Source organism: Camellia sinensis, chromosome 2 (assembly GCF_055761805.1).
Source record: "Camellia sinensis isolate YWXY chromosome 2, ASM5576180v1, whole genome shotgun sequence".
Classification (NCBI taxonomy): Eukaryota; Viridiplantae; Streptophyta; class Magnoliopsida; order Ericales; family Theaceae; genus Camellia; species Camellia sinensis.
Window position 1 is genome coordinate 62,646,173 of NC_138962.1, and position 24,628 is coordinate 62,670,800.

Sequence of the window (24,628 nt, forward strand, 5' to 3'; positions counted from 1 at the left end):
GGCTAAAAATTTACAATTAGTAGTTTTTTTTTTTTGTCACGGTTTTTAGAAATTGTAACTAAAACTTGCAATTAGTAATATATTTATGTGATGAATTTTTCAAATTGTCGTTAAAAGTTAAAAATTAGTGATTTTTTTGTGATAATTTTTTTAAATCGTCACTAAAATTTATAATTAGTAACATTCTTTGTGACAAAATTTTCAAAATGTCGCTAAAAAGTAATAATTAATGACGTTTTTTAATAGTATCTAATGAAAACTGTCATTAATTATTATAGGATCTATTAGATAATAAATTCACCTATTAAGACTTATACATAAATTCCTTTTATATTTACTATTTATATTTTGATATAAATATGATAAAATCATTTAATTATAATCATTAAATTAATTTAAACAGACGTATAAAATGGGCAAATTAAATAAAAATCAGGTGGTGAACCCTCAAACCCAAATTAATAAACAAATGAGTCTAATCCACTGAATGTGGCAGAGAGAAGGTCAACCCTCCAAACTTGATGTGAGAGAGAGAATCTTATTTTTTTAATCAAATAATCAAAATATTCTTAAATAAAAAAAATTAAAAAAGAAAAAAGCTATGGGCCACCAAAGAGGCAAGTAAGGAAGCTCCATCTGCAACTCTATCCATCTATGGGCCATTTGAGAATATCATAAAAAAGTTGAAGTTAATTTTTGATTTATTTTTGATTATATTATCTTTCACATAAAAAAAATTAAAAAATTAATTTTTAACCATCTTCTCAAAATATCCCACGTATCTATGTAATCTATATGCCTAGTCTAGCTTTTGTCAAAAAGGCGTGGACTTTGAAGAATTAATAGTAGTAGAGTGGACACATTACAGATTACATACACATAATGCTCCTTTCCTTTGAATGGCTAGAAAAGAAATTTAAAAAGCCTTGTCTTTTGGCAGTAAATTCGTTAATGCTATTTGATTTGCTATATATTATAGAGAGAGATATATATATATATATATATATTATTATTATAGAGAGAGAGAGCAATTGATGCCACACTATATACATGTGGTCTAAATAATATTATAAATTCAGATATAACTATGTAAAAATTATCAAAAATTATTATTTTATAATTTAAAATTATTTTATGTAATATAAATCTAATTTTAATCACGTATTAATATTCGGAATAAATTCAGAATAGATAGGTATGCGTTGGTAAACTTTATTTTGTCTAAATTTTGCGAACAGTTTAGATCATTAATTTTGGTATTCTAATAGAGAATTAATGACGTGGCAATGAACAAAAAAAAAATAAAAAATAAATCAAGATTAAAATATCACATCATTATGAGTGAAGCCCACTGTCAACTCATTAGAGCTACCTTTTGAACTCAAAAATTAGAGCCCACTGTGAGTGGAGCCCACTCCCAAACTCCGAAAGCATTTTTCATTTTGCGAATTCTGACTTGACAGCAACAGCAAAGCCTTTCTCTGTCTGTGTGGCTTGTTCGTTGAGTTAACAAAGTCAGTCCAAACAGTGGGGCTTCTTTTGGTTATAAATTTGGGACCAACCCCAACCCCAACCCACTTGCCTTAAATTCAGTATCAACAACAGAGTTATTCAACTCCACGACTATTCTTCATCACCTACAGTTCACACCCAGAGAGAGAGAGTGAATGGATGTGGAGAGTAGAGCACATAACAATAACTACAAAGGAGGACAGAGAATGTCTGGAGAAGAAGAAACCACTGTGGATTGGAGGGGCAGACCCTCCAACCCCAGCAAGCATGGTGGGATGAGAGCTGCTGCCTTTGTTCTTGGTCTGCTCTCTCTCTCTCTCTCTCTCTATCTATCTATCTATCTATCTATCTATATGTATATATATATATATATATATATGCATATATGTTTACTATGATGGGTTGGGGAGAAGAGGTCCAAATGTTTTCTAACATTTGGGTTTTGGGTCATCTGCTAACTTGGTTACTTAATTTTTTTTATTTTATTTTTTTGCTATTGCTATATCGGAGGTCTTGCATATGGTGAGACGAATTATGATGAACTGAGCTAGTCCCAGTAAATTTAGTTACTGAATTTTGGTTGACAATTTTATACCTTGTCCTCATGTCTTATATATAACTTTCTATGCACTTTGTTTTTAGTTTTAGATATATTTGGTGATGGAGTTTGTTGTGTGTGTGATGTAAATTGTAAATGGAAATAATAGGGCTTCAAGGATTTGAGATAATGGGGATAGCAGCAGTTGGGAACAACCTAATAACATATGTGATAAATGAGATGCACTTCTCACTGTCAAAGTCAGCCAATATAGTGACAAACTTTATTGGTACTGTCTTCATCCTTTCCCTCCTTGGTGGCTACCTCTCTGATTCTTATCTTGGTTGCTTCTGGACCATGCTCATCTTTGGCTTTGTTGAACTTTCTGTAAGTCTCTCTCTCTCTCTCTCATATTGCCCCTTTCTTTTCTCACTGCACAATACACTTTTTGTCTGCTTCTAACCTCTCACAACCCATCATCCAAAGTCGCTCAAATTCATTTTTAATGTGAGTGTTTTAAATATCAACTGATACGTACTGGAATTTTAGACTTCATATTTATATTTACTAATATATCGATCAATATTATTTAATATCAGTCAATATAACTGTATGATACTGAAACGTATCCTGATATTGAAAATCATAATCCTATGGCACATACATATTATGTATGTGTATATGAAAGGAAGATAGTTTTGAAACCACCATAACCTTTATTAACTATTTGTCAAAAAAGAAAAAAAGAAAAATTATTATTTTTGTATGATGGCCAAAAAATGAGATATATAGATATATAAAAAGATGCTTAAACAGTTGTTTTTGTGTTTGGTTGAATTTTCTAGGGTTTCATATTACTATCAATCCAAGCCCATCTACCCCAGCTAAAGCCACCACAATGCAACATGGCAACAACAAATATTGGAGACCACTGTTTGGAAGCAAAAGGACTCAAAGCCTTAATCTTTTTTGTGGCACTTTACTTAGTGGCCTTAGGGAGTGGATGTGTAAAACCAAACATGATTTCACATGGTGCTGACCAATTCAACAAAGATAACCCCAAACAGTCCAAGAAGCTCTCAACCTACTTCAATGCTGCCTACTTTGCCTTCTCAGTGGGTGAACTTGTTGCCCTAACTATTCTTGTTTGGGTCCAAACCCATTCCGGCATGGACGTCGGCTTCGGAGTCTCAGCAGCTGCCATGGCAATGGGGTTGATTAGCTTGGTCTGTGGCACTGTTGTTTATAGGAACAAGCCTCCTCAAGGAAGCATCTTCACCCCTATTGCTCAAGTAAATATTATTAAGTTCTCTTTTTTTTATTATTACTATTATTATTATCAGCATAGAATAATACATAGATTAATCAAGAATATTCATAATTTGTTTATTTCTATGAGTTTCATCACATGTGGTTCAATTAATATTTTATGAGCATAGCATAATATATATAATTCAATTTGGACTATTGTTGCTCTTATGCATGTGAGTTCATGTTGTTGGGCTGAATGATTTTGACCTAGAGGGTAGAATTAATTGGTTGTTTAATATGTGTTTATGCTGATTTTGAATATTTCTTTTTTAATGTAATATTATAGATTTTTTTATGCTAATTAGAATAAAATAATTTGTAAGTTGTTGAATAAAGTAGTATAATGTAGATAATAAGTTCAACGTCATGATTCATGATCACAGATAAAGCTTATTATTGTATATCAGTATGTCCTATTGTAAGGGAACATTTACACATGATGGGTCATTGAGATATTCTTAATAATTCAATTGAATAATAATTTTAATTTTAATTTTTTTTTTTTTTTTTTTTGGTTTTTCAAGGTTTTTGTGGCTGCCATTTTAAAGAGAAAGCTAGTGTGTCCATCTAATCCACAAATGCTCCATGGAAGTCAAAGCAAGGTCCCAGATAACCACATCACAGTGCCTTCGAATGCCGCCTCGGGCAATCTTCTTCTTCATACTGATAGGTTCAGGTAGGATTGAAGACTGTATAGCTCTTTCATAACCAAAATGTTTTTCCTTTGGATGATATGCATTTCTTTATCATCTCTCTCTCTGTTCTTCATTTGGTCTTTTCATTTCTCATTCAAAACCCAACAGTCATAAAAATTTTATGCCAAGTGATAGAGAGATTTTACTTTGATTCATTCTTTTCAATCCAATAGACCTTTGCTCTCTCTCTCTCTCTTTTTATGAAATTGGAAAATCTTTCATAATATTCAGTGTGTTTGGTTTTAATTTTTTGGAAATTGAATTTTTTATTTTTTGTATTTTTTGTTTTTAGTGATTTTTTTTAAAATTTTAAGCAAATCTTTTTACTTTTTTAGATGCACCTTACTTAGATGTATCTAAAAAAATAAAATATTTGTAAAAAAATATTTTAAAAAATGAATAAATACACAAAAATACGAAAATTACATTGAATTCTCTTTTTTTTTTTTCTTCTTTTTTTTGATATTTTGTGAATTTTTTAATAATTTTTTTCACAAATAGTATCCTTTTTAAGTATATTTATGTTAAGTGTATCTAAAAATTTTAAAAAAAAAAATTGCTTAGAATATTAAAAAAATTTCAGTAAAAACAAAAAAAAAAATTACGAAAAACAAAAAATTTTAATTTTCTGAAATGTGAATTCTGAAAATCCAAACCAAACAAACTAATTGATATTCACTGATATTTTAAGTTTCTAGACTTTTGATAGTGATATTTGATTTAGATCTTGAGATTTTGGATTTCTTTGATAGTGATATTTCATTTATATCTCTAGATTTTGGATTTCCTATACATATTTACCAATATATCTATTGATACTATTGAATATCAATTAATTTATGACTGTATCACATATATTGATACATAACTTGATATCATAATTGAAACCAAGTACCAAGTGAGCTAGTCTTCAAGTTTGTCGTTCTAGCTTTAACAAGCATCAATATATACTTGTCATCATTCAAATATATATACCTAACAACAATTAAATTTTCAGGTTTTTGGACAAGGCCTGCATAAAAATCCAGGACAATTCAATGAACAATACAAAAGAAAGTCCTTGGAGACTTTGCACTGTTACACAAGTAGAGCAAGTGAAAATCCTCTTCTCTGTCATACCGATCTTCGCTTGCACCATAGTCTTCAACACCATTTTAGCACAACTCCAAACATTCTCAGTCCAACAAGGGAGTTCCATGAACACTCAACTCTCCAAAACCTTCCACATCCCTCCGGCTTCGCTCCAATCCATCCCTTACATCATGCTCATCGTCATAGTCCCTCTCTACGACACTTTCTTCGTCCCTTTTGCCAGAAGATTCACTGGCCACGCCTCTGGAATCACCCCCTTACAACGAATAGGGTTCGGCCTATTTCTCGTGACTTTTTCAATGGTTTCGGCTGCCCTAATGGAGAGCAAGAGGAGGAATTCAGCTGTAAATGAGAAAAAAATATTGTCCATTTTTTGGATCACACCACAGTTCTTGATTTTTGGGTTATCAGAGATGTTCACAGCTGTGGGTCTCATTGAGTTCTTCTACAAACAGTCTTTGAAGGGAATGCAAGCATTTTTAACAGCTATAACCTATTGTTCATACTCATTTGGGTTCTATTTAAGCTCTGTACTTGTTTCTTTGGTGAATAAGATCACTTCAAGCTCATCTAATGGAGGGTGGTTGAGTGACAATGATCTCAACCATGATAGATTGGACCTTTTCTATTGGATGCTAGCAGTTTTGAGCTTCCTTAACTTCTTCAACTACTTGTTTTGGGCTAGATGGTATTCTGGTAATTTGTGTGTACCATCAGATACTCAACAGCCTGGTTTTAATGGGGAGGACTTGAATAACCATCACAGTTTCAACTCTTCCAAACATATTGGAGATGCCAATATTGCTTGAATGGAAATAATTATCTCTATAGATGACTTTTTTAGTTTTTAAACAGTCTCTTATGAGTCTGGTATTGCTATTAGAGATATGTAAAGGCATGCCTAGGGGCTCCTTGTACAAGAAATATGCCGAAGGGCACCTTTTAAGTTGGAAATGCAATGTATTTTATATGGCAATAATATTACATACCCAGAATTTTATTCAGAAATATCAATGTGTGATTCTGATTTATTCTATACATAAACTTCACAGTACACTAATTAAAATCTCAACCACACTTCACCTTTTATGGTAATTTTCTTGATAATTTTTCGTGATCGGTAGAGTTTTCCTTTCTATGGGAAAGCATCTTTTGTCCATGAAATCAATAATACTACGAACTTAGAAAAATTACTCCAAAAAAAAAAAATCCTAAAAACCATATCTATAGATCACAATCATTCCAAGTGTCAATCATATCCCACAAACTTTAAATCTACACTATATAACTTGTTCCGAGTAAATTTGGAGATAAATTTTCATGATTCATAGCATTTTTGTCTTAAAATTTTTCTATTTCTCTGTTCTAATAAGTTCATAGGTATATATGCTGAAAATTTTAAAATATGAGATTTAAGAATCCGTAGAGATCAGAAAAATTATGAGAAAGGAGATCATATGCCATTTGCTATTACCTTGCCTCATTAAGGCCAATATCTATGACTTAATTTTGACAAACATGGCACTTAACAATATTTTAGTTAAGCATGTAGATTGGAAAACCCAAAGCATTTTTCCTTTATTAAACTGTGGAAGATGCATATAGTATATAGGTAAAATGAAGATGCACTTTTGAGGGGTCCCCAAGTACTTTTTTGAATAATTGGTGCCAAGGATCTATGGGGAATTTAGGTGTAATCCCATCTACATGATTCAATGTATATCTCCTTATTATTCATCATGGGCCCTCATCACAGTATTTTAAAAGGCCCAAAAAAAGGCATTTGTAAGTGGTGGGTAGTGCCTCTACTTTCTATAAACAAAAAAACATATCAACGGAGTGCCAAGTGAGAACTATGCAACTGCGTTCTCACTTGCATTGTTATATGTTTCACTTGCATTCTACTAATTGAAATTTTTTTTTTTTCCCTGTTTATCTAATATTCGCCTTTCTTTTAGTTACTTGAATGAAAGGGGAGGGTTCCTCATTTTCCATTTACCTCAGTCAATTTTGCTATGACACAAACAAAAATACTAAAAAAACACAAAAGATACACGAATAGATAAAACTTTACACAATCTTTTAATGAAATCCATTTCTAAAAATTGTGTTCATTTATATATAATTTTTTATTTGATTCTTTGACAGATTTCTTCGTTCTTATCTCATATTTCTCTTTGCCTTCAAAGAGAATCTAGCTAAAGTGATGTGATGAATGTTCATGCAACATAATGAAACCCCTATCAATGAAGTCAAAAAGAGAAGTAGTGAGAGAGAGAGAGAGAGAGAGAGAGAGAGAGTGGGAGGTGATCCAATTAGAAGAACTAACTAGGAAAGATGTTCCTATATGCTTGTTGTTCTTTCTCTATCATTTACCTTTCTACAAAGAGACATGTCTCAAACATGTTTCTGATGTTAAAGCTAGGCCTTGTCCTTCAAGACCCTTCACCCTTGAATGTTCTGCTAATACTACTATTGCCTCAATTATCATCAATGTTGGCTAGAAGACTTGCACCCCCCCCCCCCCCCCCCCACCCCCCCCATATGCAAAAATACATTGGTTTCAAGCTCTCTCTCATTCTGGTTATGGAATTTATGATAGCTAACAGCACTAGTATCACCAGAGAGAGAGGATGAATCAAGACCAGATTTGTGCTTTCCAATTGCTAGTACCCTCTATGGATAAAATATCATTTAAATGTCTTTTTTCTTTCAGAATTTTCTAGTGTAAATTAGTTTTAAGAAACAAATAACAAAAGGAAAGACAAAAGTTCTTAATGCATAGTTTTGGAAAACTTGAACATGTTTTGGGTGAAAGAATCCGAACAAGTTTTGGGCTGTATAAGTATAGATTGTATTGGGAGTTTTGTTTGTTTGTTGGTTGATTTCTCGCTAATCATTTTTCTTGCTATTTGGTTTTTCCTAATTGATGCGTAGCGCACTATGCTCTCTTTTTTATAAATAAATAAATAAAATAATAGATGGTTAATGAAGAAGCACTTCATCTACCAGAAAGCACCGCACCTACGAGACTAACCCTTGCTCTCAAATAATTGGGGTCTTCAAGGACATATATAGGTTTGTTTGCTTCGAGTGGCAGGATCAAGAACATAAAAATTTCACACAATATCTAATGTTATGTTTGGATTTTAAATTTATCAACAAAAATAAAATAAAATAAAATAGAAATGACAGAAATAAATTTAGCTTTTCTTTCTTGATCCAAACATGACCTAACAACATAACTTTTATTACAAGTTGGTTATAAAAATAGTTTCAGAATCTCTGATCTCTGCCTGATCTATCTCGCTTTTATATGATTACACCAGGTGGTCAATTCTTACCTGCCAAACCGGCAGCACTTTGCATCTACTTCAATTTCTTCATATTATAATGTTAAATTATCACTAAACCTAAAATCTTAAACTTAAACGGTTAAGAAATAAGTTCAACAAAGTATATCAAACTCCCCTCCTTTAACTCCACTTAATCATCAATTCTTGTGGTTTCTTAATCATCGATTCATCTAACTCCAATGCATTCTTCTAGTTTGTCAACTTTTCTGTTATTACAAAAATACTAGCTACCCAAAAAATTTACTAAGAAAAATATCTAAAAATAGCATTGGATAATCAAGATTCATTTCAAATGTCAGTCTCATTACAAAACTAAATCTAAACCACACCATCAACCAATATTCTAGATAAATTTCAAAACAATTTTCTGGTTTCTTAGCTTTTCTGTTATTGTAGACGAAAGATTCCTAGCAAAAAGTAATCAATAATATTCAAAAATCACATGCAAAAGATAGCAAGAGAGAAAGAGGCCCCCTCCCCCTCCCCGCACAGGGCGGGGTAGGCAGGCACAAAGGAAGACCAAACTACAGTTTTGGATTGGAAAAGGAACTAAAAATCCATTTTCCATTTGAAAAGAGTGCAAACCATAAGAGAAGTCTAGTCTTTTCTGGTTTCTTAGCTTTTCTATTATTGCAGAGGAAAGATTCCTAGTGAAAAGTAATCAGCAATATTCAAAAATCACACACAAGAGATAGCAAGAGAGAAAGAGGCCCCTTCCCTCCCACACAGAGCGGCGGAGGCGGGCACAGAGGTAGACCATACTGTAGTGTTTGATTGGAAAAGTAACTAAGAATCCATTTTCCATTTGAAAAGTATGCAAACCTCCCATAAGCGAAGTCTAGTCTAGTCTAAGTATAGTATGATATAGTCTAGTCTAATCACAACCAGATTGCAAGTGTGATCCAACTACTCATGTGGGATCCATCTATGGTTAGGCTGGATTTGGGACACAAAATGTACTATCTATCTTAGACCCAAAAAGCTCCATTATTCACTTCCCAATTTTTATTGGAAACCAATCAGTTAAAAAGCATATACTTGAATTAAATATAGAGAATCCCACCCATTATATGCAGAGAGAAAAAAAAGTCACTGTGGAACCAATTTAAGTTACTTCTATCCACTCATCATTGGATATGCACAGCAAGTCATTTTTCCACCAAAATGAAACACCATTATGCAATCCCCACCTTCTCTCCCATATTAAGCAGGAGTTGACCTAATTCTTGCTATAATCACACCACATCTTTGGCTTCTTATTTTCTCAATGTTTTGCTTCCAGAGCAAAACACTTGAGTTTAGCCTAGTGGCCAGAGCCTCTGTATCTCACAAAAAAAAAAAACTCTGGAGCACATTCATCAAATGACTATCACAAAGTTGTAGTCAGAATCTCTTCCAGAGCAACCTCAATTTTGTAGCTGATAATTAGTAGTAAAAACTAAAAGTATCAAAGCATTTCCCTCAATACAACAGTAGCACCTTTCCATCAAGAAAATTTTGATTACTTTAAATACGGAATCCACGAGCAAGAAATAAACTAACCGCTGTTAGTAAAAAGCTATGAACCAGGTAAATTGCAGAGAAAAATATCCCAAAAAATATCTGAGGACAAACCATTTTCATGCAAGCCAAACCCGCCTTGAAGAAAAGAAGTGAGAAGCTATCTAATTAGGAATTTAGCTGGGAAATTCACGATAAGATTATGTTTAGAACCACTTACTTCTTCGTTTCAGGGATACTGTAATGCGGTACGGAAAATTGGCTTGTGTAAGTAGAAGATTGCAACAGCTATAACTAGCTTAACTAAGATAAATTATTAAAATGTTAAAAATATCAAACGAGTGTTAAACAATGTGGCAACCATATCTGATGAGCATTACGATTACTTTTGTTATCAAACTAATGGTATCAACTCAAAAATTGAGAATCAATATGCTGCGTCTAAACCCTAAATAACACATTGACTGGCAGGGTAAGAGGGGGGGAAAAAAACAAAGGGTAAGATTAATAATGGCAATTGAAGTTACAAAACTAGATTTAAAAGCACAGGCTGAGAAAGTACAGGTACAGATGTAACTATACAAAGGAAACAATAACCAGCCATGACAAGAACATGTGAATGCAGTTCCCCTTTACTATAAGCTGCGGCATTTCAATTCTCACTCTCCAGTTTTGGGTGCCAATAATTCCTTCTTCTTTTTCTCTTTTTCTCACTTTTTTTTTTTTTTTTTTTTTCTTTCTTCCTTTTTTTTGTGTGTGTGAGTGTGTGACTAATTTATACTGTTTTATCTGAGATACTTATCCTGAGGAAATCAAGAATGGACCTGTTTTTTTTTTTTCACTCTTTGCAGAAAGAATTTGACACATGCCAGGATTCAACAAATTCATCACTCATTCCGGATGGAACAATACTTTTCCCACAATGTTGGAGATTTTGATATTTCAGTCATGAGGTTCTTGAACTTGAGACTGCTATCTCCTCCACTGCAAAATGAAAATAAATAAATGATTGAATGACTATATTATGAGAAATGCAAATGTCGTAGCTTGAATAGAGCAATGAGAACAAACAAACCGGCTGCCATAACATGAAGTTGACCAAAATATTTTCATTTTAATTATTTTCCCGGATTCATATATTTGTATATTTAACTTCATCAAAATTCAAGTTCAACCACCAGTTTGACCATATGATAAAACCAGCTAACCGGCTCAATGCATATCCCCTTTTTATCATCTTCTCCTTCTCAAATGTCATACAAGAATTTCAAATTTCTAGTTTCAACTTAAATGGTGCACAATCCTTTAGGGGCTACATTTAAAAGGTTCTCTCCACATCCTTCACGATTGAACTCACATTTTCCTCACTACCCCTTCCTATTAAACCCTTTGACTTGACCTTCCTCTGTCCCCTACTTAAGCCCTCTGGACCACCCTACGCTTCAATAGATACCCTCCATCCCCAGCATAACTCCAACCCCTTGCAAACCCACTACCTCCCTGACTGTCCATCTGTTTGGGCCTCAAAAGGGAGCATATCCTAATACCCAACCCCTAATCCTTCCTTACTTGACACCGACCCAGCCCAACTTACATACCAGATTCACCCCTCTTATACTAGGCTTAGACATCACCTCCACCCTAGACGCATTAGCAGACCTCTTAACAGCCCAATAAACGTATGGACGCATTAGCAGACCTCTTACAAAGTCTAAGAGCCTCACCACACAATTGCTCGAAGAGCACTCTGAATCCTGTCTTCATTACGATCAACTTCTTGCTTGACAGCATCATGCTTTGAACTAAAGATAGTGGTTTTCTGGAGAGGATCCACCAACGAGTCTAAAACTGAAAATTAAAATAATCTGGCATGAGATTTAAACATTTGTTGCTCATGCAGACATTACAAAAATAGAACTGAATGGTACACAAACCTGCCAATATAGCAGAGGGACACTTATCTACAAGTTTTGAAATTTTAGCATCATCATGATCTGAAAAAAATAAAATAAATAAATAAAAATTGAAAGATTATTACACTCAATATTCACCAAAGTAATTATTCATTCAGTAAACTGCCATCAATTAACAATAAAACAATCTCCCATATTTCATCTAACAATTTGAAGAGAGTAAGACGCCAAACAAGTAAAAACATGATAGTTATCCTGGAGAAAAATATGACCACGTAAGTATGCCTCGGATCCAAGTTGGGGGTGGGGGGTGAGCATGTGTTGGAGATAGAGATTATTATTAATCACGTATAAAAAATATATATATAGACAAGCAAGCAAGCAGTCAATTAGCACACATGGCTGTTAAAATTGAGATCTACATAGGATTAGTGAGAGGGCCTTGTGGGTTGGTGAGAGGATCGTAAGATTCTACTTTTTATTTAAAAAAATAAAAATACAAATAAAGATGATGCATATTAAAAATAAGGTGAAGAATCACAAACCCAACGATCTTACTTACGATCCCACACGATCCTATTTGCGATCCTACTATAACACCGCTCTACAACGATTTGGATCATTTTGCCAATTTAGGATCGTAGGATGGGCGAAAATGAGAATGCTATTAGAGTTAGCAACACACCATTCAAACCAGATTTAAGGTAGGGAACAACGAAAGATGAAAGGTTCAATCTCAACATGCTTTGTCCTATCATGTTGAACCAGATTGTGAGCGATGTTGATAGTCGCCTTATTATCACAGTATAACCACATGGAGTCCGTCTGATCAATACCTAGATCACTCAACAATAACTTGATCCATAAGAGCTCACATACCCTTTGTGCCATAGCTCTAAACTTAGCTTCTGCACTTGACCTGACAGCCACATTCTGTTTCTTACTCCTCCAAGTAACTAGGCTGCTCCAACAAAGATGCAATACCCTGAAGCTGATCTCCTATATCAATCACTGATCCAGCCCAGTCAGCATCTGTATAGGCTTCCACACAAAGATGATCATACTTTGAAAAATAAATACCCTTACTAGGAGCAGACTTCAAGTACCTCAAAATTCTTATGACAACCTCGAAGTGAATCTGATGACGAGCATGCATAAACTGGCTAACCACACTGACAGCAACAACAATATCATGACGAGAGTGAGATAGGTAAATGAGCTTACCCACTAATCGCTAATAGCTTCCCCTATCAATAGTTGCTCCTCTTTCATCATCCCCCAATTTCTGATTGGGTTCCAGTGGAGTGTCACAGGTCTAGCAACCAAGCATCCCAGTTTCCTTCAACAGATCAAGCACATACTTCCTCTGTGAAAAAAATATCTCATCCTTGGAGCGAGCAACTTCAATTTCCAAAAAATACTTCAAGCTCCCCAAGTCTTTAATTTCAAACTCACTGGCTAAATATTTCTTCAACAGAGAAATTTCCTCACTATCATCTCCGTAAGAACTATGTTATCTACATAAACAATGAGTGTTGTAGTCTTATCACGTGAGGAATGTTTCACAAACAAGGTGTGATCGGTCTGACTCTGTTTGAAGCCATATTTAAGCATAGCCTGAGTGAATCAAACCAAGCACTTGGAGATTGTTTGAGACCATATAATGACTTCTGAAGCTTGCATACTTTGCCTTCTGTTTGATGATCCTCAAAACAAAGAGGGATGTCCATATATACCTTTTTTCGAGGGCACCATGAAAAAAGGTATTCTTTACATCAAACTGATGAAATGGCTAATCTAGGTTAGCTACTAGAGAGAGAAGTACTCTGACTAAATTCATCTTAGCCACGGATGCAAAGGTCTCTTGATAGTCAACGCCATATATATGATGTTTATGAATGCTAACAAAGGAAATATTTGACACAAACGCTCTATATGAAGACGACAAATGAGAGTAGGACACAAAATTTGAGATAGGATGTTGAGTACAAAATCTCACACCCTTTCTCTTGGCAATAGGAACATCAAGATCAATGGACTCAAGAGATTCAAAGTTACCTGGACTCTTATTAGAAGCAGGAAATGGCAGTGGAGGAGCAGAAGTAGTCTCTTGTATCCAGTTAACTTTATGTCTGTCTTTGTCCCTGACATAAACTTGCTCTTCCTTATCCTTGGTGACATTGGGTTCTGTAGTCCCAGTAGGAGGTGGCGGTGCCCACTTACGAGGAGGAGGGTGATAACACTTATACCCTTTTTAAGGAGAGTACCAAGAAAAACACATTTGAGGGAGTAAGGGTCCAACTTACCACAAGTAGGAGAGTGATTATGGACAAAACAGACACAGCAAAATATTTTGGGAGGAATAAAAAACAAGGACTGGGAACCTTGGAGGACTTGAAGAGGAGCTTATTTTGGCAAGACCTGGGTAAGAAGATGATTAATAAGATGGGCAGCAGTGACAACAGCGTCGCCCCAGTAGGGCCGAGGCACACTCATAGAAAAACACATGCACCGAGCCATGTCAAGAAGATGGTAATTCTTGCGTTCCACCACCCCATTTTGTTGAGCGGCATTGGTGCAAGAGGTCTAATAGATAATGCTATGAATAGAAAAATATTACCCTAACACAAAATCTATGCATTCACCACCATTATCAGAACGGAATATTTTGACAGTGGCTCCAAACTGAGTACAAATCATCTTATGAAAATTGCGGAACACGGAAAAAACTTCACTCTTGTCTTTCATGAGATATACCCATGTAGTACGAGAAAAATCATCAATAAATATAACAAACCAGCGATAACCTTTCACAGACACAAGATGGACCCCAGATATCAGAATGTATTAAAAAGAAAGGAACTAAACTTTTATTAAAACTGGGAGCAAAAGAAGCTCTGTGTTGTTTTCCAAATTGACAAGACTCACAAAGAAATTTAGACACATTATTGTTTAAAAAAACAGATGAAAATAATTGCTTAAGTAAATAAAAGAAGGATGCCCAAGACGCCGATGCCACAGCCATATATCATCGGTGGTGGTAGGACTCGTGGTGGAAGAATGAGCAAGCTTGTCCGGTTGATCCAGGAAGTAAAAACCATTTTCTACACTATCACTGCCAAACGTTCCTCCTCGTGACAAAGTCCTGAAAAAAAACAATGATCATGAAAAAATGTCACACTACAATTCAAATCATTTGTAATACGACTCAAGGATAGCAAGTTAACAGAAAAATTAGAAACATGGAGACCAGGAGAGAGAGGTAAAGTAGGGATGACATGGACTAAACCTTTCCCAAAAATAGAATAAATAATACCATCTGCAATCTTAACTTTGTCCTAACCTAAAGAGGGCTTATAGGCAGAGAAAAGATCAGATGAGCCAGACATATGATCTGACGCACCATAATCAATAATCCAGGGAAAAGACTTATGAGACAGGAAAACACAAGGAGAAGAGGCTAAGTTACTTGAGCATGCAAACGACAAGGAAAATGTACTAAAAGCAGTAGAAGACCGGCGGTCCAGCAAGTGATACAAAACATCCTCAAGCTTAGAAGTAGTCATCATACCAGAGAGACCATCAGAAACCTGGCCAACGGAAGCAGAAGCAGAATAAAGTGTATCAACGGCACTAGACTGATAAGCCTGTGGATGAGAGTCGCGTCTTCCAGACTGGCCTGACCGACCTTCTCTAGAACCAAACTGATCATTGCGACCCCTGGATGGAGTCCCATGAAGCTTCTAACACGTCTCACGAGTATGCCGTGACTTTTTATAGTAATCACAGAATACAGACTCCTTGGCAGCAGACGGAGGGATGAGAGTCAGGTTGAGCCCATCTTTAGAGGTAGACAGTAATGGTAAGCGATCAGTAGAGACAGGGGACATCATAACAGACTGGCGACTCTCCTCATTTTGTACATAGGCAAATGCCTCCTGAAGTGAAGGACGAATGTCCGTACTCCAAACCCGACTCCGAACCGAATCATACTCCACATTGAGACCTGCTAGAAACTTGAAGAACCTTTCCTGTGCAATGAACTTCCTGTACCCAACTAAATCAGCAGTACAAACAGGCTTATAGTCCTGTGGGTGATCAAGGCGTTTCCAACCATTAGTGAGGAAAGTGAAGTATTGAAGAACCATCTGCTCTCCCTGAACAGAACTTTTAATAGAGCAACATAACTTAAATGCCTATGAGAAATTCCCTTTGCGGGAATAGGTGGTAGCCATAGAATCCCAAACATCCTAGGCAATCTCCATAGACAAGTAGCCCTTGCCAATGTCTGGTACATCAAATGAATAAGCCAACCCATAATCAAAGAATTGGTAATCTCCCATTGGTCATAACCCAGGTCAGTTGTGCTGGGTGTCTGTATCCTGCCATCCACATACACCATCTTCCTTCTGCTCTTCAAAAACATAGTCAAACTCTGCGACAACACGAGAAAGTTCTGACCATTAAATAGAGAAGTGGTGATTTTAAAACTAAGGTTGGGGTTATCATTCATAGTAGTAGGTATAGGGGAACTCTCACTCCTAGGTGTCTGAGAAGTAGTGGACACATTGGTGGAATCTGCCATAGATACTGTACTACCGAATCCTTAACAAAACTAGTGACAATCACAAACCCGAAAGGTGGTAGTGGAAGGGAAAAACAAACAACCACTATGACAGTATGATAGTATAAAGAATTAATAACTCATATTGTTTTTTATTTTTTTATTTTTTTTTAGTGGTCCATGTTCATCACACCAGGTGATTTTCGAACCCTAGGTGAGCCGAAACCCCCCAGGCTTGACACAAATGTGGACGACGAAGCCAATGAACGACGATGATTCGAAGGTGATTCGTCTGGGTTGGCTCCGACGGTGGTTGGTGGCGCCGGTGGGTACTATATGGATAGATGAATTTAGGTTTTAGGGTTAGGCTCTAATACCATATTATTTTTAGAGAATACCAAGATTAGGGAATGATTAGGATATCATCCCCTATTTATATTAATGAAAATTAATAATTACAAGGGAGCCCTAGGCATAGAATAATTACAAAATAATAATCCAAATAATAATATATTATTCTAACACTGTTCTTATCAATTCTTGCTGCAACGGAAATGCATATAGCGATGACTATGTGACTGCCATAACAAAATAATGATCAAGAAGATTAAGCAAAAAAATGGAAACAACTGAGAAGGTTGTCACCGAGGTTCCACATAAGCCTCAAATAATCATAATTTATTATCAAATTATAATCATATTTTGACGTAACAAAGAGAGAAAAAAAAGAATAATTGTGTCAACCTTCAATCAGCCAAGTACATAAGTAAATTACACCAAATAAATAGATAACAAAATACCCCTAATTAACCCTCATGACTAAAATACCGCTTTACTCGATATAATAACAAATAAACCAAAGAACTCATCTTTCAAGCACCCCTCTGAAACTCATGATGCAAGCCCAGTGAGCATTGAGAGTTTGTTAAGTAATAAATAAAAGCAAGCAAGCCAAAGTGTGAGTTTTGGTAAAGAATCCGGACACTGAGGAGAGGAGAAAAGGGAGATCAAGGGTACCCAACCGAAGATGTGGATGAACACAGTGACAATCAATCATGAAATGCTTTGTATACTCATGGAAGACAGAATTATATATGATCTGTATAGCAGTCTTACTATCAACTAAAGAAGTTTTGAAAGTACACGTGTGGAATTGTCTATGTGCAAGAACCATAACAGCCATTTTAGTTTCAAAGGATTGACTTGAAGTGGTTTATTCTATCATCACTTGATAAAGTTTCACTATCAGAATTAAGCAATAAATTACACAAACGTTGTTTAAATTTGCCTTATAATCTAGTACATTTATTTTTTGTGTTCGCGTTTATTAGCAGAATGACCAAGTTCTTCACATTTCAATCTTTTAGGGTTTGTTTTGAGCCTATACCTTGTAGAATTCAAGTCATGCTTGCTAAAAATTTCATAAATCAGTCCTAAAACTTGATTTTTGCATAATTTTTGCCTAGATCCCTGTTGCTTTCGGGTTCAAGTTTGATTATATCTGTTGCCCATTGGTACCTCCGACCAACATCATTTTGGATCTTAAAGAAAGAAATTAACTCAGGTTGAAAGGTGGAAATGTAGGAATTTGGATCGATCTTAAAGAAAGAAACTAATTCAGGTTCATCCAACCTACTTCTGGGGATTGCACAAAGGCACATATGGAATTTGCTAAGTTCTCAAGTAAAGCAAGAGAGATTGGGGGATAATGATTCTACTCATGATAGCTATGAAATAGATCCAAAAAGTCGGTGGGTTACTTATGGTGCAAGTGCACGTTTGCTTCAAAACTTAGCATTGAAGCTACTTGTATAACCTTCTTCATCATGTTGCGAATGAAATTGGAGCACTTATTCTTTTGTGCATTCAGTGAGAAGAAATAAGATGAATTCCAACGTGCCGAAGACTTGGTCTTCATTGATAGTAATCTTCACCTTCTATCAAGGAGAACCCCACAATATATGCAAGGACAAACCAAGATGTGGGATGTAGCCAGCGATGCTTTCGATTCGTTTGAAGATGTTGCAGAGCTTGAAATTGCAACACTCTCTCTTGATGAACCAAAATTGGAGGCCATAGTGTTTACAAATGATGGTGATGGAGGTGATGGAAGCGATGATGATGCAATTGAAGTTGGGTCAAATGACGGCCAAAATGGGGCCATTGAATTTAGTGGATGGACAATCCTTTTTGTTTATGTAAAGATGTTTAATGTAGTTGCCATACTTGCGGTAGATGATATTTTGAATGTATGATGTCAGATAGTAATTTTTTTATGGAATGAATGATGATCTAATGAAAATGTTATGGATGCTTAGACGTTGAATTGTTATTTGTATGTTCTTTTACCCATAATTTGTTAAAATAATGTTCTTTTCATATATGGATTTACAATATGTACACATATATATTTGTTAAAATTTATCACCTACTTCACCCACTTAAACCTACTCCACTAAACCTAACCCACTACACCCACTTAAACCTACTCCACTAAACCTAACCCACTACACCCACTTAAACCTACTCCACTAAACCTAACCCACTACACCACTACCACCTCCACTTCACCTACTTCTTACCTACTACACACTCACCCTCTTCTATATATAGGAATCATGAATCATTGTAATAAAAACAACAAACATAAATCAATCAATAATACAATTCTCTATTTCTCTTTATACATTAAATTTGTACATGGTATCAGAGCAAGGTTAACAACTTAGTCATTCCGCTTCACCGGCGGGCGGCAACCTCGCCTTGGCCGTCCGCCGGATAAACACAAATTTCCTTAATTTCTTCTTTCATGGCAGCTTCAACAACAACAACAACAACCACCACCACTGTCCTCTTCTCACTGTTGTCACCACTGTCAACCTTAACCCCTCGATGTCGTCCCTTCATTGCTCACGGGTGGTCTCGTTTGCGGCATGTACCAGCTTGTTACCTGGTGTGTTCGTTACAGTCGTGGTCGCCGGTGGGCTGTTTTAATGGTTTGGTGAAGAGCTTCAACGTTGGCCATGGTGTCTTGTACCAGCTCCGGCGCTGATACTACAGTGCGTGAGGAGGGTGTGTTTCATGCTCCATTGGTGAGTGGTTCTTTTAAGTGTGATACAGCATGGGTTCACGTGCCATTGGACAGTGCGTTCCCGCCCATACGTGTGTACTGCAGTGTGTACAAGTGGGTGATATTCTGCCCACTGTTTTGTTCAAAACTTATAGCTGTTTTGTTGGGTTTTGTGGTTGTATTTGACTGGTTCACGAATGGCTCACGTGGGGTCCAACATGGGTAGCTTTTTCTGGCTGTCATTGCATATAATATTATATTTAAAAAAAAAAAAAAAAAAAAAATCCAGTGTCAACAAATTCTTTACAACCCAAACTTCTCTCTCTCTGCCCAAAGTCCACTTTTAGTTCAACATCTCACGGTCCACACCCATTCTTCTTTTATTTATTTAATCACACCCATTTCATTCTCATTATCACATCCATACACACCGCCATCATGTTGTTCCAAATTTTCTTTATTTTATATATATATATATATCTTTTTATTATCCTATATTATTCAAACCCTCTCCACTTTCACACCACGCCGTCTGATCCCACTATACCCTTTTCTTTATTTTATTTTATCTTCCTTCTTTCACAAAAAAAAAAAAAAAAAAAAAAAAATCCATTCACACGCAACTCGTTTTCCTTCCACAAACTTGTCATTTCTTCATGCCGGGGATCAACCCCGATCAGAATTTTACACCAACAAAAAAAAAAAAACACAAAACAACTACATCCACAGGTGAGATTTTTCTTCTCTATTCAGCCGCCGGTCTCTTCTTCTTGCCTCCGTCTTGGACGGCCCTTGCCGGTGTTGCCTCCGTGTTTCCTTGTCCACCGAGCACGTTCACTCCCCCATACTCCTCCACTGCAGCATATGGAGGACCTCCAAATCGGAACATCACGGTGGCCTTCCGCTTCAGCTCCTTATTTTCTGTCTTTAGCACACTTATCTCTGCTCGCACATCCTTATACATGCGTTGGAGCAGAGCCAGCTAGGAGTTTAACTGTTGCACCTCATTTGTCCTGCTCTGCAGCCGGTGCGACAAGTTTGTGACCGCCGTCATGGTTTCCACACATGACTTCAGAGTATACTGATTGGCCTCAATATCAGTTTGCACCGCCATTTTTTGCTCCACCGACCGCATCGGAAAGTTCAATGGAGCAAAACCAGAGGTGTTTGGTTGAGGTTCACTGGCCATCGCACCAGTTATTTCTCTTGTGGACTCGTTCAGTTCTGGAAAGAGCGTGAGCAGACCACGGGAAGAGGAGGCCATGTTCTGGGTAGCTGGACGGGAAGAAGAGGCCATGTTGCTGAGTGTTTCAGAGACGGGTTGGTTACAGAGTATTACAGAGTTTCTCAGCAAAGGAAGAGTTTGTTTCAGAGGATTTTCAGAAGTTTTTTGTCTGCCTCAGCCTCAGCCTCCGTCTTGGTTAAATAGCCGAGGCAGCCACGCGCATCGCGCGCCTCTTGCCACCAGACGACAAAACGGGCGCGCAAGCCAAGGCGCCCACGTGCCTCGCTATCATGTCCGGCACACCTTTTGATGAATTGGGCACGCCTTTTGATGGCACGCCTTTTGACAAAATTGGACACACCTTTTGAAGGTGCAACTTCTACAACGGTCCGACATGACCCTATAAACTGTCCCGACATTAATTTCGGTTAGCTCCTTTATGGGTCCGACAAGACTCTGTAAACTGTCCCGACATAGATTCCGGTTAGTTTCTACAAGGGTCCGACAAGACTCTGTAAACTGTCCCGACATAGATTCCGATTAGTTTCTACAAGGGTCCGACAAGACTCTGTAAACTGTCCCGACATTGATTCCGGTTAGTTTCTACAAGGGTCCGACAAGACTCTGTAAACTGTCCCGACATTGATTCCGGTTAGTTTCTACAAGGGTCCAGCAAAACTCCGTAAACTGTCACAACAACTGTCACCACATTGTCTGCTACAACGGTCCGACATGACCCCATAAACTGTCTTCTACAACGGTCCGACATGACCCCATAAACTGTCTTCTACAGCGGTCTGACACCGCCATCCAGTGTCCTCTACACCATTATGACACCACCATACAGTGTCCTCTACAACGTTATGACACCACCATCCAGTGTCTTCACCAATGGTCTGACACGACCATACAGTGTCACCTATCCTCTTTTATTTTTATGTATTTTCTTGTTTTGTAACTTTCTCCAAACTCAAGTTGGCTAGTTCCTATCCCCCTTGAGTTTGCGGGGGGCTGTTAAAATTTATCACCTACTTCACCCACTTAAACCTACTCCACTAAACCTAACCCACTACACCCACTTAAACCTACTCCACTAAACCTAACCCACTACACCCACTTAAACCTACTCCACTAAACCTAACCCACTACACCACTACCACCTCCACTTCACCTACTTCTTACCTACTACACACTCACCCTCTTCTATATATAGGAATCATGAATCATTGTAATAAAAACAACAAACATAAATCAATCAATAATACAATTCTCTATTTCTCTTTATACATTAAATTTCTACAATATTTATAATTTTTTATTGAACGTGTACCCCAACGTGTCCGTGCGTGTCCTAGTTTTTAGAAAAATGCTATATCGGCTTGTCTATGTCATGTCCACATCCCATGTCCGTATCCATGCTTCTTATATAGAAAGAGTCAAAACTTACATGGGTGAAGTAGATAGCGGTACAGCACTAGAATGACGAGATGGCCACATAGATATATACCATACATATATAATATGTTTGTGACTGTGTATGTTGCTTAGAACAAGTGATGCAAAACGTGCACACGTCGAGATTTTGTATTTACTATTTTATTTATTTATTTTAAGCTAGTGTTTAATTAAGAATTTTATTTTTGTTAGGAGTCTTATTAATATTTGCTTCCTTTTCTATTGTGATTTAGTTTCCTAAGTTAATTGAGTTTTATTAGGAGTCTAGATTATGATTTAGTTTCCTATTTTGATTAAATTTTCTGGCCTATAAATATTAGGTAATTGCATTGTAATCTTTAGTTTGGAATTACACTCCATTTGGATCGTGAGGTGACATGAAAAAAGAAATGATTGTGGTTTCTCACCTAGGTGAGAGAAGAAAAGAAATGATTCTGATTTCTCACCATTATGTTTGGATGAATAAAAGAGAGGAGAATATGGTTTCTCACTTATCTTGTTTGGATAGAGTAAATACGAAAAAAGAAAGGAAAGTGTTATATTTCATTTTACCAAATTAACCTTCCATATTAATAAGCTATGTTTTTTTATAAGGATAATTTTGGTATTTTAGAAAACTTTCATTAAACCCAATTCCTTTCTCACCAAATCTCACCGCTTTGGTGCGAAACAAAACATGGGTTTGTTGAGAATCTTATCCAAACTAGTGAAGGGGTTTCCTATTATCACCATTTCTTTTCTTTTCTCTCCAAACCCCTCCATCCAAATAGAGTGTTACACTGTGTTTGGTTAGGGAATTTGAGAAGGGATTTGGAAATGAAAAATGAAGAGGTATATGAAATGTGAATAAAATATACCTACATTTCATCTAATTTCACACGCCTTTTCCCTTTCCATTTCCAAATCCCTTCCCAAATCCTCCAATCAAACACAGTGTTAATAAATAGATTGTTTTTAGGTTGTGGCCTTGTGTTAGGGCTAAGACCCTCTTCTCCTTCTCTCTTCTCCTCCGGCACAAACCCAGCTAGAGTTGAGCAGAATTTTAAGGATCAATATGGCACTAAATGCCACTGATTTTGTAGGGAACAAAGAGCAATTGTCTCAATAATTACTCGTATATAGCCTAGGTACTAATGAAACAATATATACAAATATACTCTATCACATACATTGGAGCATCAAGACCTCACTGTAACCTTTCATGTTTCTGATTTTTGCTACTAAATGTTTTCAATGATATAACTTCTGCATTTCGAGGACATTCATCGTTGGTGATCAACACCGGCTGAAGTGAGCATTACAAAATGATAAATATGAGGCAAAAGATAAGATACAACACACAAATGCATAGTACACCCACATAACAAAACAAGTGCAAGAACTAACAAAAATACACAAAATTAAATAATAATAATTATTATAAAAAAAAAAAAAAAAGAAGTCTCATCAAGCGCATTGCAGAATCAATAAAAGAGCAAGTGATCGACAATGACAATCATCCAAACCCTAACTACCACAAATCAGAGTTTCCATGGATTGTGAAAATAATTAACGCTATAAGATGCGAAATAAATTATAGATACAAAAATAGCGAGTCTAACAGTGTCATTGAACAGAGTATTAACAAATACAACCAATCCAAGAGAAGAACAGAGAAAGAGAGAAACGAAGGACTTACTGAGAAAACGAACTCTCTATCTCACTCTCTCGAACTGTATATAGGTTCTCCAACGAGTGACGCCAAAAAGCTTATGGGTGCGTGGGGTTTGGTTTTGCCAGATAAATTTAAAAAAATTAAATTAAATTAAATTAAATTAAATGGGGGGGGTAGTTGGAGTGTAGAAATTTTTTTTAATTTGTTTGCTTCTATATTTTGGAAATAATTTTGCAGTAGGAGACTTTGAGATGATTTGATATTTTGTTGTAATTAAGAGCATCTCAAATGATTGAATAAATTTTTCATCAAATTTGAATAAAAAAAAGTATTTTGGCTCAATCTGATATCAATCACTCCAACGTTGTACTGTAGTTTTCATCAAAACGAACTGGACATAAAAGGGGACGACCGGCCGATCGACCAGAAAGAGCAAAATCTGTACAATTCTGTAATTAAATTTTTAAGCTTGAGGGTCATCCGGGGGATCGACCGAGTAGTCGACCTCCCAATGTAAAATTTGTACAAAATTTTGCATAAAATTGGTCATTCGGTAGTGAAAATATAACGGTAATGAATAGTGTTTTGGTTAAAGACCCAGCGCATTCTCAAATTGATAAAATTTTTGCTTAATTCTCAATTTGATATCAGTTTGGCGAAACTATTGAAGGGAGAAAAAGTGACTTTTTCATCAAATTTCAAATCTGATGCACAATTTGATACACCGTTAGAGATGGCCTAAA

At 36.1% G+C, this 24,628-nt stretch overlaps 2 protein-coding genes and 1 long non-coding RNA gene across 3 annotated transcripts; 1 reads left to right on the forward strand and 2 right to left on the reverse strand.

The window, feature by feature from the left end:
- Positions 1-1,406: 1,406 nt before the first annotated feature.
- Positions 1,407-6,156, forward strand: LOC114290604 (Major facilitator superfamily protein). The gene is made up of 5 exons (XM_028234535.2): positions 1,407-1,812; positions 2,220-2,437; positions 2,896-3,342; positions 3,886-4,037; positions 5,054-6,156. The coding sequence occupies exons 1-5, from the start codon at positions 1,668-1,670 to the stop codon at positions 5,955-5,957; spliced, it is 1,866 nt and encodes a 621-aa protein (XP_028090336.2). The 5' UTR covers positions 1,407-1,667; the 3' UTR covers positions 5,958-6,156.
- A 4,143-nt stretch (positions 6,157-10,299) lies between these two features.
- On the reverse strand, positions 10,300-14,678 carry LOC114290602 (cullin-associated NEDD8-dissociated protein 1). Its single transcript, XM_082910208.1, has 5 exons — positions 14,675-14,678; positions 13,976-14,167; positions 11,939-11,998; positions 11,729-11,852; positions 10,300-10,988 (listed from the first exon to the last, which is right to left on the reverse strand). The coding sequence occupies exons 1-5, from the start codon at positions 14,676-14,678 to the stop codon at positions 10,892-10,894; spliced, it is 477 nt and encodes a 158-aa protein (XP_082766334.1). The 3' UTR covers positions 10,300-10,891.
- Positions 14,679-14,764: 86 nt separating this feature from the next.
- Positions 14,765-23,982, reverse strand: LOC145820075 (uncharacterized). Its single transcript, XR_014361010.1, has 3 exons — positions 23,910-23,982; positions 15,489-16,352; positions 14,765-15,062 (listed from the first exon to the last, which is right to left on the reverse strand). It is a non-coding gene; the product is annotated as an uncharacterized LOC145820075 (long non-coding RNA).
- Positions 23,983-24,628: the final 646 nt, after the last annotated feature.